Source organism: Manis javanica, chromosome 13 (genome assembly GCF_040802235.1).
Source record: "Manis javanica isolate MJ-LG chromosome 13, MJ_LKY, whole genome shotgun sequence".
NCBI classification, from domain to species: Eukaryota; Metazoa; Chordata; class Mammalia; order Pholidota; family Manidae; genus Manis; species Manis javanica.
This window is the reverse complement of record NC_133168.1, coordinates 98,506,592-98,525,467: the sequence shown is the minus strand read 5'-3', so window position 1 is coordinate 98,525,467 and position 18,876 is coordinate 98,506,592. Positions and strand designations below refer to the sequence as shown.

At 53.6% G+C, this 18,876-nt stretch overlaps 1 protein-coding gene across 1 annotated transcript; it reads right to left on the bottom strand.

Annotated features, from left to right (window-relative positions):
* Positions 1–12,463: 12,463 nt before the first annotated feature.
* Positions 12,464–18,876, bottom strand: LOC140845727 (ral-GDS-related protein-like). Its single transcript, XM_073220585.1, has 9 exons — positions 18,612–18,876; positions 17,499–17,653; positions 16,709–17,379; positions 15,721–15,960; positions 15,303–15,406; positions 14,750–14,819; positions 13,988–14,053; positions 13,614–13,685; positions 12,464–12,707 (listed from the first exon to the last, which is right to left on the bottom strand). Exons 3-9 carry the CDS (start codon positions 17,150–17,152, stop codon positions 12,582–12,584), a joined length of 1,122 nt encoding a protein of 373 aa, XP_073076686.1. The 5' UTR covers positions 17,153–17,379; positions 17,499–17,653; positions 18,612–18,876; the 3' UTR covers positions 12,464–12,581.

The following is an 18,876-nucleotide window of genomic DNA, read 5'->3' as shown; positions in this document are numbered from 1 at the left end:
ATTTCTCGCCATATATCGCTTGATCTCTGCTTTTATTTGGTCATTGAGCCAGTGGTTATTTAGGAGCATGTTGTTAAGCCTCCATGTGATTGTAGGCTTTTTCGTCTGTGTGTAATTTAATTCTAGTTTCATACCCTTGTGGTCTGAGAAGCTGGTTTGTACAATTTCAATCCTTTTGAATTTCCTGAGGCTCTTTTTGTGGCCTAGTATATGATCTGTTCTTGAAAATGTGCCATGTGCACTTGAGAAGAATGTGTGTCCTGCTGCTTTTGAGTGGAGAGTTCTGTAGATGTCTGTCGGGTCCATTGTTCCAATGTGTTGTTCAGGGCCTCTGTGTCCTTACTTATTTTCTGTCTGGTTGATCTGTTCTTTGGAGTGAGTGGAGTGTTGAAGTCTCCTAACATGAATGCATTGATTCTGTTTCCCCTTTTAATTCTGTTCGTATTTGTTTCACATATGTATGTGCTCCTGTGTTGGGGGCATAGATATTTATAATGCTTATATCCTCTTGTTTGATAGACCCCTTTATCATTATGTAATGTCTGTCTTTGCCTCTTGTGACTTTCTTTGTTTTAAAGTCTATTTTGTCCAATACAAGTACTGCAACACCTGCAAGTACTGCAACACCTGCTTTCCCCTCCCTGTTAGTAGCATGAAATATCTCTTTCCATCCCTTGACTTTTAGTCTTTGTATGTCCTTGGGTTTGAAGTGAGTCGTCTCTTGTAGGCAGCATATAGATGGGTCTTGTTTTCTTATCCATTCAGTGACTCTGTGTCTTTTGATTGGTGCATTCAGACCATTTACATTTAGGGTGATTAGCAGTAGGTATGTCTTTATTGCCACTGCAGGCTTTAGGTTCGTGGTGACCAAAGGTTCAAGGGTGCCTTACCTTCCTTACTATCTAAGAATCTATCTTAACTCAGTTAAGTATGCTATTACAAACAATCTAAAGGAGGCTGTTTTTTTAATTTTCCCTCCTCATTCTTTATATATTAGGTGTCATATTCTGTACTCTTTGTCTATCCCCTTTTGTTACTTCTGGTGACAGCTATTTAATGTTAGGAACACTTCCATCTATATCAGTCCCTCGAAAATACACTGTAGAGATGGTTGCTGGGAGCTAAATTCTCTCAGCTTTTGCTTATCTAGAAATTGTTTAATCCCTCCTGCAAATTTAAATGATAATCTTTTTTACAATTTATTATTAAGTTGTTATTATGATTATTTTTTGGTATCAAGCTACAGTTACATGAGCAACATTATGTTTACTAGACTCCCCCATCATCAAGTCCCCCCCACATACCCAATTACAATCAGTGTCCGTCAGCATAGTAAGATGCTATAGAATCCCTACTTGTTTTCTCTGTGTTGTACAGCCCTCCCCGTGGCCCCCCTATATTATGTCTGCTAATAGTAATGCACCTTTTATTCCACTGATCCCTCCCTTCCCACCCATCCTCCCCAGTCCCTTTCCCTTTGGTAACTGTCAGTCCATTCTTGGGTTCTGCGAGTCTGCTGCTGTTTTGTTCCTTCAGGTTTTTTTTCTTTGTTGTTACACTCCACAGATGAGTGAAATCATTTGATACTTGTCTTTCTCTGCCTGGCTTATTTCACTGAACATAATACCCTCTAGCTCCAGCTATGTTGTTGCAAATGGTAGGATTTTCTTCTTCTTCTGGCTGTATAATATTCCATTGTGTATATGTACCACATCTTCTTTATCCATTCATCTACTGAGGGACACTTAGGTTGCTTCCATTTCCTGACTATCGTAATTTGTGCTGCAATAAACAGGGGTGCATCTGTCTTTTTCAAACTGGGCTGCTGCATTCTTAGGGTAAATTCCTAGGAGTGGAATTCCGGGGTCAATGGTATTTCTCTTTGGAGATTTTTGAGGCACCTCCATACTGCTTTCCACAATGGTTGAACTAATTTACATTCCCACCAGCAGTGTAAGACGCTTCCCCTTTCTCCACATCCTCGCCAACATTTGTTGTTTGTCTTTTGGATGGTGGTCATCCTCACTGGTATGAGGTGATGTATCATTGCGGTTTTAATTTGCATTTCTCTGATGATTAGCAATTGCGGAGCATCTTCTCATGTGCCTGTTGGCCATCTGAATTTCTTCTTTGGAGAAGTGTCTGTTCTAATCCTGTGCCCATTTTCTAAATGGATTATTTGCTTTTTGTCTGTTGAGGTTCGTGAGGTCTTTATATATTTTGGATGTCAACCGCTTATCGGATATGTCATTTATGAACATATTCTCCCATACTGTAGGATGTCTTTTTGTTCTGTTGATGGTGTCCTTTGCTGTACAGAAGCTTTTCAGCTTGATATAGTCCCACTTGTTCATTTTTGCTTTTGTTTCCCTTGCCTAGGGAGATATGTTCATGAAGAAGTTTTTCCTATGTTTTTTTGCTAAGTGTTTTATGGTTTCATGACTTACATTCAGGTCTTCGACCCATTTTGACTTTCCTTTTGTGCGTGGGGTTAGACAGTGATCCAGTTTCATTCTCTTACATGTAGCTGTCCCGTTTTGCCAACACCAGCTGTTGAAGAGGCTGTCATTTCCCCATTATAAATCCATGGCTCCTTTATCGCCTATTAATTGACCGCATATGTTTGGGTTAATATCTGGACTCTCTACTGTGTTCCACTGGTCTGTGGGTCTGTTCTTGTGCCAGTACCAAATTGTCTTGATTACTGTGTCTTTGTAGTAGATCTTGACTTTTTATGCAGATATACTAAGATTTGAAATTTTGGAAGTGACATGCCCCCGGCTTTATTCTTCCTTCGCAGGATTGCTTTGGCTATTCGGGGTCTTTTGTGGTTCCCTATGAAGTTTAGAACGATTGGTTCTGGTTCGTTGAAAAATGCTGTTGGTATTTTCATAGGGTTTGCATTTGAATCTGTAGATTGCCTTAGGTAGGATTACCATTTTGACAATATTAGTTCTTCCTAGGTTACTCACAAGTATCCCAAACCTAAAGTCTTCCAAACTTAGTCCATTACCTTCCTCTGCCCACAACTTTCTTACCAGTATCGGTACCTGTCCCCCAGCCATCCCAGGAAAAAACCTGGGAGACGGCTTCCCCTTCCGTCCTGTGCATAGCGAGTCAGGCCTGTGTCTCCTCTCAGTTCTCACCACCACACTGGGTTTCCAAGCCCTCACCGTCTCTCCCCTAAGCTGTGCAGTGGCCTCCTACTTTACCCCGAAGCCTTCAGTGCCTCCCACTTAAATTCTTCCCCCTCACTACTGTAGATGACCTACCTATAAGAAAGTGATCATATTTCGCTGCGCAAAATCCTTCTCTGACCCTGTATGGCCAATGAAATAGAGTCTGCACTTCTTAATAAGGTGCACGGGGCTCTTTGGCACCTTGTGCTTCTCCCTTCTCCAGGGTAAAAATAGCAAACTAAGAATATAGGCATTCTTCAGTGAGATCACTTAAAGTTCCAGAAGCCAGGAGTAACTGGCCTGGAATGCTTGAGTATTCCCCAGACAAAGGAAGGTCTCTCGGCACACCCTTGTCTTGATTGTGTTTAGTGAATCATGTCATGGTGAGACTCACGTAGCCTGCTTAAAGGCCCAGCTTATTTTTTTACCTGTACCTATGTGCTCTTTCTCCTCCTCCATCCCCGTATATTCAAGTAATTTGCGGACTGGACAGTTCACGTAGCACGCCAGCCCAGCCATCGCAGCACAGTAAGACAGGAAAGATTCGATCTTAAAGCTAAGATTGCATTTCAAAGCCCAGGAAGTGAAGAAGTAAGAGTTTTAATGTCCTGCCGATCGATTTCAACCCCGGGCAAGTTCGCTATGGATTCAGTGTGATCAAAGCAATGACAGTAAACCGTTCTCGGGGTGGAAGGGCTATACTCAACTTTATTTCCACCGTGGCAGGTCAATCCCTAACATGCCATCCAATGAGAGCGAGTCTGCATGCAGCAAGCCGGTCTCTGCCCCTGGGCCTCTCTGCCTGCACAGCCGTCCTGCAGACATGCTCTAGGCCTCTGTCCTCAGCGCTGCCACCACTCCAGCCTCTGCTCTGCTCTCCTGCAGCCTCGCAGCCGTGTCACCGTGTCACCCAGAGCACTGGGTGGGAGCACTTTTATATAGAGTCAGCAGCAACCGGTTGCCCACATGAGTAGTGAGCTAGCCGACTAGGCCCAGGTGAGAATCCTGGACCCAGGAATTTTCATTTTATCCACACTTAGCATACTCTTCAGCGAACATACAGTAACTCAGCCCACCTTGGAGGCAGGGAAGGCAGTCTTAAATGATATGCTCCCCAACCAGGAAGCTGCTATTCTGGAGGGAATCTGAGCAGTGCATTTCTTGTGTTAAGCTAATTTTGCAGAATTACCCGGAGGACTGATAAGAAACGTCATGTCTCATCTTGAGACCACTTCACAGGTCCACACCCCTAGCCCTTTGTCACATTCCTGAAAAATCCTTAAAAGCGGGATCCCCCTACATTTCCATGCGCCTTTCTCTCTAAGGTAGCCCACACTACCCTCTCTCTGAGTGTGCACTTTCTCTCCATAAATAAAACTTTTATTGTACTTCACTACTGTGTCTCTGCATTTCAGTTCTTTGCTGCGGCGGGGACAAAAACTGAGAAAAATGCACAATGCCCTCCTAACAGTAGTCCTAGCCCAGGGGAGGGGCGAGGGTAGGAGAAGACTGGGAGGGCGGGGGGAGAGGGGTGCGAGCATGGGAGCAGAGAGATTGGGGAGTGTGGAAGGGAAGCCTGGAGGAGGAACTCGGAGGGAATGGCAGCTGGGGAGGGAAGCCACGGGGCCTGAGTGCTGGCGAGGCAGGGACCGTGGGTGCAGACAGAGCCGGGTGAGGGCCTCCGGAATAAAACCCCTACTGAAACTCTGTATCAGACAATTAAGCAAAGTCAGTCACATTCATTCTCTGAAGTAATATAAGCGTTGTTGTGTGAGATTAAATAAAACTAAGAAGCCAGGAGTGACTTGGCCTGAAATGTTTGAATATCCCCCACATACGAAAAGACCGCAGCATCGCCCATGTCTTCACTGTGTCCATTCAATGAGGCTGTTGTAAAATGTACCGTAGCTGCTCAAAGGCACGGCTAATTTTCTTTAACTACCCAGATGCTGCTTTTCTTCCTCTAGCCCTAACCAGATGATGTGCAATGTAGGCAAGTAGGAAAGTTAAGTGTCTCTTCAAAGGTAAGCATTTGGGGACCGTTCAGCAGGTCTGCATCCCTGGCCCTTTGTCTCTCACCTGCCTCTACATCCCCTAGACAGTGCGTCACCCCGGGGCTCTCTTGTCCCCTCCGGACAGGGACAAGCCAGGAGCTCTGTCCTCTGCGTTATCTGTAAATAGAAGCCTCGCCCATGCTCTCCTTCCTTGAGTGTTTGCAAAGTTCATTCTCTGAGCCTGTGAACAAGAACACCAGCATCAGCTTCTCTGAAGAGCCCGAAGACGGGGAGCCCCCAGAGCCCGTGCCTGGGTGCAGAGGAGCGCACCAGGGACCAGAGGGCCCAGCCACCTCCCCAGCACATGCCGGGTGGAGACGGTGCGCTGCAGCCCACAGTCAGGGTGGCCACGCTGCCGTGTGATCCTGGTGTCCCTGCACCAGCGGTCCAGGCTGTAACTCGCTTGGGACCCCTGCACAGACCCTGGGCAGGACGGACCGCTGGCCCAGTGACCACCCAGCAGGCCCAGGGCTCTTCTGCGTCAGGTTGAGGCTGGTGGGCCGTGCAGGATGAAAGGTCTGACCTGGGCGCCTGCCTTGCTAGGGGCCCGTCTGCCGTCCTCCTGCCCAAACTTCCCTCCCTATGTGGCTGGGGAGCCTGAGGTCATCCCTGGGACCACCGTGCAGGCAGATGGCTCTGAGGGTGCTGTGGGCAGGACCAGGGAAAGGAGGTTGGCCTGGGTGTCCCTATTTTACCTCCTGTCACCTGGTCACCTGAGGTTGTCAGTAGGGCCCACGCCCGCTTCCCCAGTGCCCAATCTGTGGCTCCACCTGCAGCATAAGGCCTGGAGACTGTCTCCAGCCTGGAGCCCCCCAAAGGGGTGCTTGTGCTGATCCTGGAACTCCCCTCCAGGCCAGGCCTCCCCTCCTGGGAGGGTGAACACATCCTGAGAGCCCTGGGGGAGCGTGTGGGGAGAATCAGAGCCAAGTGCCTTCGCTCAGCCTCCCCAGCCATTTGTCACAGATTTCAGGCCACTCAGCCAGGACCCAGGAGCGACATACCAGGGGCCTCACATCAGCCTGGCCTGGGGATGGGCAGCTGAGGGGCACCATGGGGGAGGACTGGGGACTGGGGATTTTTCGGGGGTGCTGTGAGTTGTGAAGCGTCTAGAAATTAGGCTCAGAGAAAGCCCCCCCAATGGAAGGCACGCACCTCCTGAAGGTGCATTCAGAGTCCAAGTTCAATGTTTTTGGGAACGGAATTTCTTGAACGTGTGGGGCAGCTGTGTCTCATCAATGGGACACAGCTAGACTGGTGGCCTGCAGCCCTGGGATCTACTTGGGTTACATGTGCATTGGTGTCCCAGACGTGAGGAGACACCCTGGGGCTTCTAATCAATAGATTTTCATGTCTTATCATAATCTATACGTGACAGGCAGTAAGGCCCAGGTTCTTTTTGGGCAGCCCTCCCCAGTGCTGCCAAGGTGTGCCCGCCTGGGGCTTAGAGCGCTCCGCTCTTCCTGAGCACCTTATGGGGGAGGACAGAGGATGGAGGGCAACCTGGCGGTGGTCAGGGCGCCCCTGCGTCAGAGAGTTTGAGGGCCGGGTTGGGTCATGGGGCACACGATGTCTGCCTGTGGGGCAGAGCTTTGAGAAGAAAGAGCAGTGTGGGGGCAGTCCTCTCACTGACTGCATCCCACCTGCACAGGGGTGACCCCCAGGGACAACATCCACATCACACTGCCCTCAGGGAGGCTATTTCTTTTTTTTTTATTGTTAAGGTATTATTGATATACACTCTTATGAAGGTTTCACATGAAAATTCAGTGGTGGGCAGCAAGGGCCAGGGCCTCCCCTGCTCCGTTGGCCAGCTGCCCCTCTGGGCAACAGGCCTCCCCTGAAGGGAGGGGCCGGGGCTGTGTCCATACACTGGGCACCCAGAGGATCTGCCCACTGCAGCAGAGGATGGGACAGGCTCCTGACGTCCCTGCCCCTGGAGCAGCAGCTGCGGGCATGGATGGTGCTGGCAGCTTCGGCCATATGGCTTCTCTGTGGGTTCCGATGACGGGCTGTGCCCAGAGCCCCGTGCCTGGGCCCAGAGCAGCCCTCCCCCCGTGCTTCCAAGTTTTGTATCCTGCTACTTTGCTGAATTCAGGTATTAGTTGTCGTAGTGTTGGAGTGGATTCTTTAGGGTTTTTTATGTACTATATCATGTCATCTGCATTCAGGGACAGGTTGACTCCCTTACCAATCTGGATGCCTTTTATTTCTTTGCGCTTTCTGATTGCTGTGCCAAGGACCTGCAGTACTGTGTTGATGAAAAGTGGGGAGGTGGGCATCCCTGTCTTGTTTCGGATCTCAGAGGAAAGGCTCTCAGCTTCTCGCTGTCAATATGATGTTGGCTGTGCGCTTGTCATCTATGGCCTTTATTATGTTGAGGTGCTTGCCCTCTGTGCCCATTTTGTTGAGAGTTTTTATCATGAATAGGTGTTGAATTTTGTCAAATGCTTTCTTGGCATCCATGGAGATGATCATCTGGTTTTTGTCCTTCTTTCTGTTGATATGGATGATGATGGTGGGTTTTCTAATACTGTACCAATCCTTGCTTCCCCGCAATAAATCCTACTTGATCATGATGGATGATGTTTTTGATGTATGTTTGAATTCAGTTTGCTAGTATTTCGTTGAGTATTTTTGCATCTATGTTCATCAGGGATGTTGGTCTGCAATTTTCTACTTTTGTGGTATCCCTGCCTGGTCTTTGGTATGAGGATGAGGCTGGCCTCACAGAATGTGTTTGGAAGTATTCCTTCCTTTTCTACATTTTGGAAGACTTTGAGGAGGATAGGTATTATTAGGTCTTCACTAAATGTTTGATAAAATTCAGTGGTGAAGCCCCCTATTCCAGGGGTTTTGTTCTGAGGTACTTTAATTATTACAAATTCAATTTTCTTGCCAGTAATTGGTCTGTTCAGATCTTCTGTTTCTCTCTGGGTCAGCCTTGGAAGGTTGTATTTTTGTAGAAAGTTGTCCATTTCTCCTAGGTTATCCACTTTGTTAGCATATAATTTTTCCTAGTATTCTCTAATACTTCTTTGTATCTCTGTGGTGTCCGTAGTGATTTTTCCTTTCTCTTTTTTTATTCTGTTTATGCATGTCGACTCTCTTTTTTCTTGATAAGTCTGGCTAGGGGTTTATCTATTTTGTTTATGTCCTCGACGAACCAGCTCCTGCTTTCATTGATTCTTTCTATTGTTTTATTCTTCTCGATTTTATTTATTTCTGCTCTACTCTAATCTTTATTATGTCCCTCCTTCTACTGAGTTTGGGCCTCATTTGTTCTTCTTTTTCTAGTTTGGATAATTGTGATTTTTGACTGTTCATATTGGATTGTTCTTTTTTCCTGAGGTAGGCCTGTATTGCCATGTACTTCCCTCTTACACTGCCTTGTCTGTGTCCCACAGGTTTTGTGTTGTTGAATTATTGTTGTCATTTGTGTCTGTATATTGCTTGATCTCTGTTTTTATTTGGTCATTGATCCGTTGGATATTTAGAAGCATGTTGTTAAGTCTCCATGTGTGTGTAGGCTTTTTCATTTTCTTTGTGTAAGTTATTTCTAGTTTCATACCCTTGTTGTGTGAGAAGCTGGTTGGTACAATTTCAGGCTTTTTGTATTTACTGAGGCTCTTTTTGTGGCTTAGTATATGATCTGTTCTGGAAAGTGTTCCATGTGCCGCACTTGAGAAGAATGTGTATCCTGTTGCTTTTGGGTGGAGAGTTCTGCAGACGTCCAGTAGGTCCATCTGTTCTAATGTGTTGTTCCATGGCTCTGTCTCCTTATGTTCTGTCTGGGGGATCTGTCCCTTGGAGTGAGTGGACTGTTGAGGTCTCCTATAGTGAATGCATTGCATTCTACTTCCCCTTTGAATTCTGTTAGTATTTGTTTCACATATGTAAGTGATACTGTGTTGGGTGCATAGATATTTATAATGGTTACATCCTCTTGTTGGATTGACGCCTTTATCATCACGTAATGTCCTTCTCTGTCTCTTGTGACTTTCTTTGTTTTGAAGTCTATTCTGTCTGATAAAAGTACTGCAACCCCTGCTTTTTTCTTCCTATTAGTTGCTTGAAATATCTTTTTCCATCCATTCACTTTTAGTCTTTGTATGTCTTTGGGTTTGAAGTGAGTCTCTTGTAGGCAGCATATAGTTGGGTCTTGTTTTTTTATCCATTCTGTGACTCTGTGACTTTTGATTGGGGCATTCAGACCATTTACGTTTAGGGTGGTTATCGGTAGGTATGTCCTCATTGTCATTGCAGGCTCTAGGTTTGTGGTTACCAAAGGTTCAAGGGCAACTTCCTTACTAAGAGCCTAACTTAACTCACTTAGTATGCTATTACAAACACAATATAAAGGGTTTTTTTCCCTCCCTTTTTTTCCTCCTCCATTCTTTATATGTTAGGTATCATATTCTGGACTCTCTATCCCTTTTTATTACCTCTGGTGACAGTCATTTAACCCTGGGAATACTTCCATCTATAGCAGTGCCTCCAAAATACACTGTAGGGATGGTTTGTGGGAGCTAAATTCTCTCAGCTTTTTCTTATCCGGAAATTGTTTAATCCGTCCTTCAAATTTACATGATAATCTGGCTGGATAAAGTATTCTTGGTTCGAGGCCCTTCTGCTTCGTTGCATTAAATGTACCATGCCACACCCTTCTGGCCTGTAAGGTTTGTACTGAGAAGTCTGATGACAGCCTGATGGGGTTTCCTTTGTATGTGATCTAATTTCTCTCTCTGGCTGCTTTTAATAGTCTGTCGTTATCCTTGATCTTTTCCATTTTAATTATTATATGTCTTGGTGTTATCCTCCTTGGGTCCCTTGTGTTGGGAGATCTGTGCACCTCCATGGCCTCAGAGACTATGTCCTTCCTGAGATTGGGGAAGTTTTCAGCAATTACCTCCTGAAAGCACTTTCCACCTGTTTTTCTCTCTTCTTCTTCTTCTGCTACCCCTGTAATACGAATATTGTTCTGTTTGGATTGGTCACACATTTCTCTCAGTATTCTCTCATTCCTAGAGATCCGTTTTTCTCTCTGTTCCTCAGCTTCTTTGTATTTCCCTTCCCTAATTTCTCTTTGATTTATCATCTCCTCCACCGTATCCAACCTGCTTTTAATACCCTCCGTTGTGCTCTTGAACGAGTGGATCTCCTTCCTAAATTCGTTGCTGAGTTCTTGAATATTTCTCTGTACCTCCATGAACATGTTTATGATTTTTACTTTGAAATCTCTTTCAGGAAGATTTATTAATTCAATCTCACTCGGTCCTTTCTCTGGTGTTGAGAGTTTGCTTGGAACAAGGTTCTTTTGAGGTTTCATGTTTGTATGTGGCAGGGTTCTCAGGTGAGTGGTGCTGGTGCCTTGGGGGAGGACAGAGCTGTTTCCTGTTTCCCGGCTGCTATCCCTGCCTCCACTGCCAGAACCAGTGGCCGCACACACAGGTGTCAGCCTCTGTGCTTTGTGTTTGTAGTTGCTGTAGGCGGGACGTCCCTCTGGCTGGCCTGATGCCAGGGCAGGGGCAGCCGGTTTGCGAGCCAGGTACAGGCTACCCGGAGGAAGACACAGCAGGCTGCATATCAGCGTGGGGGTCCTCGGAGCTGCGTGGCCAGCCAGAGGGATGTAGCGCCTGAGATCATTTTACGTTCCCAACCTGCTGGGCAGAGTGCACCCGCCCAATTCTGTCTACCTGTCCTTTCTCCTGAGCAGTAAGCTCTGTGCAGTCCTTGCCCCTTCAGCAGCCGGATATGAATCCCTGTTCTCCACAAGCAGCGGGAATCTCCATCTCTCCAGGTATTCCAGCTCCACTAATCACCAGAGCACCATGCAATGTAGGGTTGTGCTCTGAACAGATCTCCAGGACTGGGTGTTCAGCAGTGCCAGGCCTCCACTCCGTCCCTTGTCTGTATCTCCTACTCTGGCCGATGCGCTGGGGTGGGGGAAGGGCTCGAGTCCCGCCGGGTCACAGCTCTGGTACCTTACCCTGTTCCGCGAGGTCTGCTCTTTTGTCTAGGTGTGTGCAGTCTGCGTAGCCTTCTTTCCTGTTATTCTTTCAGGCTGAGTTGTATTGATTATATTTTCATATTATATGTGGTTTTGGGAGTAGGTCTCTGTCTCACCTCTCACCCCGCCGTCTTTATTCCCTAGGGAGGCTGTTTCTCAGGGATGAGGCGTGGAAGTTGCACAGGGGGCACCCCTGGGAGCATGCCCTGAGAACCTGCGGCGGCCGGCCACCCCTGCATCCTCGGATGCCTCCTCTGGGCTCCCAGGGAGTGGTGGTTCCACACAGCACTGTCCCGTGTCTGTGTCCATCCCGGGAATGTCCAGGCCTGGTGAGGACGGCCCCACCTTTTCCTGGAACCGTGTGGCTACAACTCGGTGGTTGATGGCACCCAGGCACTGGTGGTGTTGACAACACGGGAGGCCACGTGCACAAGTGGTGACACCCTCCGCGTGGTGGGGCAGCTCGCCTCTGTCCAGCGGGCCACGAGCAGAGGGGACAACCCAGCAGGAAGGAGGCCAGATTGGCTGCAGCTACGTACGGGTCCTTGGGGTGCAGCGGCAGCCTGGGGAGCTGCCCGGGTCTGCCGACCGACGGAGGAGGTGCCAGAGGACCTGCCGCAGCAGAGGCTGAGGATGAGCAGGGGCAGGAAGAGGAGCAGGAAGCAGGCTAGGGCCTGGGAGTGCCAGGTGCCGCCTGCCCGAAGGGGGAGCTCTCGTCCGCACGCAGCCGGGGCACCACCAGGGCTGCGGGCCCGAGGACGGCAGCTGCAGGGCCACACAGGTGCACAGAAGAGGCAGGTTATCCCGGGTTCCCCCCGTTATCCTGCTTCCACCCCGTCCCCACTGCCCTCTAGGCCCCTGGTCCTGCACGGAGGGTCCTGTCAATCACAAGCACCCGGGGCGTCCCTGTCACGGGAAGTCTCCTGAGCGTCACCTAGTCACAGAGGAGGAGGCTGGGTCCCAGAGGGGGAGGGGAACCATCCTTCAGTCTGGCAGGACTGGTCGGCCGTGGAGCTGGGGCCCCACCCCCATTGATCTTTAGGACGCCCCCACACCCCATGTGGCCCGAAGCTTCCCTGAGGCTGTGGAGCAGCCCACCCCCTGCCGATCGCCCCCGCCCAGAATACTCACCTGGCCCTGGCCAGGAAGTTTAAATCTTGTGGCGCCGGAAGAGCTGCAGCACCCTATTTCTGATGGTCCTCTCGCCCTCTGGCTCCAGCTGGCAGGACAGGCTGTAGCTGCAGGACAGAGGGACACCTGTGAGCCCCTGGAGCCACACGTCAGGGTCCCTTCTCCCAGAGCCTGCGGGCAGCTGCAGCCCACGCCTGACCTTTACCCGCCTCACCTGTGCTGCTCATCCAGGGGCTCCATGGCCTGGAGAAAGGACTGGAAGTGCTCATCGGGCTCCAGGTTGTACTGCCTGGCTACGCGCCTTTGTATCCCGATCTCATATAAGATGGAAATGACCTGGAGCAGAGGAAGGACAGGATGCAGACGAGGAGGGGGGTGAGGAGTGGGTGCACTGGGATGGTCCCGGATCTTTGCTCACACGGGAACCCGCCTCCCCTCCAGTGCCATCCAGCCCTGCCTGTTCCCACTGTTGGGTCTCCTGCTCCTCCTCCAGGAAGGCGGCCTTGATGCCACCCCCACCCCCAACCTGACAACGCCTTCAGTGTCCTCAGCTCTGTGTGGCTTAACTCTCTCAAGACATGTTAGACCCAGGGGATGGGGTGGACAAGGTCTCACCCAGAGGCTCCTGACTCCATCCCTCACCTTTCATGGCTGGGCACTCAACTCTTATTTTATACCATCACCCTGGAAGGCAGCCAGGCAGCCAAAGTGCATCGGAAGCAGCTCCCTGAGCCCAGAACGAGGCCGGAATATCCCCACCCTTTCTCAAGGTGGAGGACCTCCAGGGCCCTCCAAGGGGCAGGCCTGCCCAGAAACAGCACCCGGACCTGGCCCGGGATCGGGGCTACCGAGAGGCGGGGAGTAGACTGGGGAGCTGAGGCCAAGCTTCCCACGCAACTCTCCGTGATGGCAGATAGGGAGACGGGGCCTCAGGCGGGCAGGCACTGCCTGCCCCCTGATGTGCTTCTGGCACTGAAGGAGCAACACGCCTCCCCCTGGGCAGGGCCTGAGGGGGAGGACAGTCCTGCCCAGATGCTACCCCTCTAGCCCTCAGCCCCACCTTCCCTGGGGCCAGGACCGGGGAGCTTATGTGCATCCTCTCCTAGAGGTCCAGCTCCTGGGGTGGAAGGGAGACTCTCAGAAGTCGGAGTGGCCTGGTGCTGAGAAGTGTGGGCTCACTGGGGCTCTCTCCTCCCCAAAGTTCACCATCCTGACCCCCTGTGCCCCGCTGGGCTCACTTACTTCATCATTATCTTCTGGCAGTTGGTCTATGGGCACGTCATCCAGAATATGTCCAAGGAAGGGGACCATGCCCTGTGCCATGGGGGTGGGGAGGTGATGAGTCCCCGCCTACCTCAGGGGCGCCCACAGAGCTTCTCCTGAACCCCACACCCGCAGCCCCAGGTTCCTTGGACCACCCTGTCCTGCCTCCCTTCCCCCTCCCTTCACCCTGCGCTCGTCTCCCGGTCCCTCCCAGGGCTGGCTTTTGGCCAATCCCAGGACCTGTGGTCCCTGCACCCGTCCTCCAACTTCTCCCCATACGCAGCTGATCGCCCTCCTGGTCACCCCAGTGCTGGCAGATCAGGGCTGGTGGCACCAGGCCACACCACTCTCACCTGATTCTCCTTGTAGTGGGGTGTCCTCTGGTTCCACTGCCATCGCATCAGCAGGTGCTTTGCCACCTGCAAGGTCCAGGACACTCAGGTGCTCGTGCTCCCCTCCCTCGTGGCCTCCCACCACCAGGCCTTGGTTGATGGATGCCTGGCGCGCGTCCCCTGGCTCCTATGCTGTCCCCACCTCCAGCAGGCTCTCAGCCTAGCACGACCCCAGCTCCGGCATACACTCATCCTCTCTTGTGTCCTTAGGCCGCGGCTAAGGGCCCTGAGAGCCTCCTCACCTACAGAGTGTGTGGGGAGGTACCTGCCTCCCAGGGTGCCCTAAGCACCCACTGTCACCTGGCTATCACCACGGCTCCCCTCACACGATAAGGTGGGATGGGCACCAAGCTGAAGCCCGTCTTGTGCTCCCTGGACCCCTCTCATCTGGCAGGCGTGTACCCCAGGGTAACAGTCTGAGGGGACCCAGGGAGAGGCCGACCTTGCTCAGCCATGGGCCCCACCCCTGCTGCCGACCCCGTGCCAGCCCCAGCCCTGACCGGGGGCCTGTCCTCTGGGTCCTCACTGGATGCCAGGACCCCAGTCAAGTGGGCCCACGGAGGGAGACAGACGAGGCCGTTGGGGGTCTGGGGGACCCTACTTCCCTCATCAACTCCCCCCTCTCACACCGCACACCTCGAGTCTGCCCCAAGGCTGGGCCCCCGTACGGCAGAGGACTTGCCCCAACGACCCCTCCCTTCCAGACCTCGAGCCTTTGTTTACCTCGTGGAAACACTGCCGATCAGCCTTCTTGTCCTTCTTTTTAAGTTTTCTAAACATGTAGGAGCTTTTCCTAAGGGGCGGGGAGAGGAGGAGGGGACATGTGGGCAGCAGGTGGGGAGTCTGGGGGCAGACCCGTTTTCCTGGAGACCCCAGATATCAACTAGCCTGCAGGAGGCTTTCCACCACGGCACTGGCTCTGGGGATTCCGTGGCCTGGGGAGGGGGCTGCTGTTTCCACCCGGAGCCTCCATTCCCAGTTGTCCTGGGGGCGAATCTGCTTTGGGCCAGGTCGCTGTCCTTGGGGCAGAGACCCCCTGCTGCAGAACGCATGCTCGAGATCTCCAGTTGGCTTCACCCCACACCTGACATTGCGGGAAACTGATTCCTCCAGGGGTATCACTGCCCTAACCCACCGGGGCTCCAAGAGGCCACCATCCCTGTCCCTAGGCACTGCCACTTCCCAGGAAGTCCCAGCCGACTGAGGGGACACTCCCAGGCCCTAGGGGTATCCCTGTCCCCTCAGGTGCCCTGGACCCGGGGACAGGACTACCCACCAGGAAACATGTCCCCAGGTGCTTTTCAGACGACCTACAGGAGGGCACTGCAGGGCCAAGAGAATCGCGTGGAAGGATGCAAAATTCAGGAAGGTCTCACACTCCTGGGAGGGAAGACAGAGCTGAGAGCGTGGCCTGCTTCTCTGCTCTGTCCCCCCATGAACCCCTGTCCTTAAGCCCAGCACACCTGGTACCTGGTGAGCCGCCCTCCTGGGTGGAGGACTGTAGCTCAACCCAAGGAAGGGGCAGGGATGGCTGTCCCCCCCTGGGGCCTGTGGGTCCAGGTCCGCACGCCCCTGGCAGGAGGGCCCAGGGACAGTGCAGGGCAGACCGCAGGCACTCATCATGAGAGTTGGCAAAGGGGGGGAGCAGGTCCCAAGACGCCAGGATGGACCCCGGGGGCCGTCCCATGACTCACCTTGGCCACCTGGATCCAGAACTCCACCACTCGGGCCCTGTCCCGGGCCGTCATGCTCGGGGTCCCGAGGCAGGAGGTGGTGACCAACCTAACCGTGGCTTCAAACTGCTTCATGACCTTATGGATGGTGGGGGCCACGTGTTCAATGTTTGCCTTCTCTCGCTGGTACCTTCTTCCCATGTGTGGCTTGTATGCAGTGTAGGCCTTGCATTCATTATGGCTGGCCTTGGTGAACAGCTCCTGGGGATGACAAGGGGTGTCATCCAGCTGTGCCCCTGGTGCCGCTGTGCCAGGCAGACACCGGTTTGCGCTGGAGCCCAGCAAGCTGGGGTGTGCTGTGAGCCTTGTGGCCGTCGGTCTTTGGAGCCCGTCCACTGAGGCGCCCAGGATCAGATGCACAGGGCCCGACAGTGGTGGAGAAGAGATGGCTCTGCTCGCAGGCACCCTTGCTCACCTTCTCCCTGCAGCACAAGGCAGCTCAACCTGCCATCCTGGGGCATTTGCCTCCCATTCTGTCACCCCGTGGATCCCGGTACCCACTCAGGTGCAGTTTACCCCAAAACAACTCCACCCAGGGCCTTTGGGGGTGTCAGTGTCTCCCACGCAGTCAGGTCCATGGTAGCAGCCTCTGACGTGCCGAGGCTGTGGAGGCCTGCTAGGCCAATGGCCGGAGGACCTAAGGCCCTGGTGGCACCTCCCTGAGCACCCCTCCCCTGCCCTGCCCCTCCCAGCCCGGCCACGCCCTGCCCACCTTCCCTCCACTCCTCCTCGTTGGTCGGCAAGGACCCCTAAGGGCCAGCCCTACTGTCCCCCTGTGGTCAGTGCAGTCTTGGGCGTGGGGAGGTTCTCTCAGGGCACAGGGTGAGTCCGTGGGGAAGCTGGGACGTGGGCCCACATCACAGGAGTCCACGTCAGGGGAGGGCAGGTCTGGGGCAGCCCGTGACACAGGGAAAGCCCAGCCCCGACCCCGAGAGCCCGCTCCACTCACCGCACAGATAAGGGTCAGCTGCTCAGCCACCAGGCGGCAGGGGAACTGCAGGATGGTGAGCGGCTCCTCCCTCACGGCACAGGGGGTGCTCGCGGCACAGGGGCTGGTGGGCGCTGGCCCCGCCTGTGGCTCTGCCGTGCTTGGTGGCATTCTGGTAGGTGCTACGCGCCCCGGGCCCGCGGGCTCAAGGGGCTCCTGCTCGGGGCATGAGACCACTCCTGGGATGTCCCAGGGGCTCATGGCACAGGGTCTGGTGGGGTCCAGTCCCGCCTCTTGGTCTGGCAGGCCCGGTGCTATTCTGACAGGTGCTCTGGGCCCCACACCTGAGGGCTCAAGGGGCTCCTGCTCGGGGCATGAGACCGCTCCTGGGATGTCCCAGGGGCTCACGGCACAGTGTCTGGTGTTGTCCAGGCACGCCTCTGGCTCTCCCAGGCCTGGTGCCATTCCGACAGGTGTTCCGGGCCCCACGCCTGAGGGCTCATGGGGCTCCAGCTTGGGTCCTGGCGCCAGGGCTGAGGCCACTGCTGGGACATCCTGCAGCTCTGCAGGGGCTGAATCAGGTGACACCGGCCGTAGCTCCAGCACAGGGGTCTCAGGGAGCTCCGGGATGGGCTCTAGCCTCGAAGACGGTCTTCTCTGTGTCTCTGGACCCAGCTGCCTCTGCCGTGGTTCTGGAGCAAGACACAGAGGAAGGGTCACCCCGGGCCCGATTCTCCGTGCCTCACTGCCTTGAAGGGAACCCCAGTCCGGGAAGCCCACCCTAGACAGTCCCCTGGCTGCAGCCCCTCACCTTTGAGCTCAGCCACCGTGGGCTGCAGGTGCTCCTTCTGGCCCAAGTGGTGGCGGACTTGGCCCTCCGGGGTGGATGACGGCTGGCTGTCATGGTGGACCCCGGGCGCACTCTCGGGCTCCCAGGCAAGGCGCGTAGCCCGTCCCGTCCTCGGGCTGCGGGAAGGCCAGGGGGTGGCAGAGTGAGAAGCCTGGTCTTTCCAGCCGCTCTGCCCTCCCCTGCCTGCCGAGGCACCTGCCACCCCCCTTCCTGACCCTGCGTGTCTGTCCTGGGACCCCATCCTCTTCCGTCCTCCCAAGTAGGAAGTCCCCAGTCATCAGCCCGCCCGTGGGAATCCAAAGATGGGTGACCTGCTGTGCTCTGCTGGGCGCCCCCTGCCCCAAGCCCCAAATGCCTCCTCTGCCCATTCTGTGCACACGGGCAGCGCCCCCTCTGGGCCCGGTGAAAATTCACATATTCAGTTCCTCCTCTGGGCCTTCGTTATGCCCCCCATCACATAGGGAGGCCATGAGGGCATCGGCCATGACTCTCCGTGGCCATGATCTGCAGATGATGCCTGAAATGACTGCCCAACTCCCCCCGGGACGGGGTCCCAGTATTGTGTCTGCTTCCTTCACTCAGTTATGCTAAGTGTGCCCAGAGGACCTGCACCAAGTGGGTGCTGCACACCTATTGTTGCTGAAGGAAGTCCCCCAGTACCTGTCCAGGTACCCCTCTGCTGGCCCCAGAGGCCCCTCATGTGAACTCAGTGAGGACAAGGGCCAGGCCCAGCCACAGGGAATCGCAAGCCTCTGCTCCCAAGGCTGCTTTCCTTGTGCTTTTCCAAACTGAGGCCACTGACGGGTGAAGCCAAAGGCTTTTCATCAGGTACAGAGAAGTAATAGCCCCGAAGTGGCCCAGCTTGGCCGGAAGTCCTTCCTGCAGCACCCAGTGCCTGGGGAGCCCCTCTGAGGCTCCTCCCGTGTTCCCCATGGGCACCCTAACAGGCTGTTCACCAGCCACCCTACCTGTCAGAGGAACACACCATGGCTCAGACACATGTGGGGACGCTCAAGACACAGAACGGACTGTGGGCAGAGGCCCGACTGTGCCGAGGAGGGGGTGGGTGCTCACCAGGGGAGCCACTGTCCCGTGGTCCACTTCTTGGCTTCCTCTGGAGGGAGTGTGCCATCGGGAGGGGGTGTGGCCTCGGGAGGGGGTGTGGCCTCGGGATGGGGTGTGGCCTCAGGAGCGCTCCTGCTGGTGTTTGGAGCTGGTTCCACTTGTCCTGTGCACTTTCTCCCCTTCCTCTTCACACACGTCCAGGGAGCCCTGCGCCTGGGGACCTCAGTCCCAGGGACAGTTGGCTCATGTTCAGGCTGAGGGGGGCAGCAGGGAG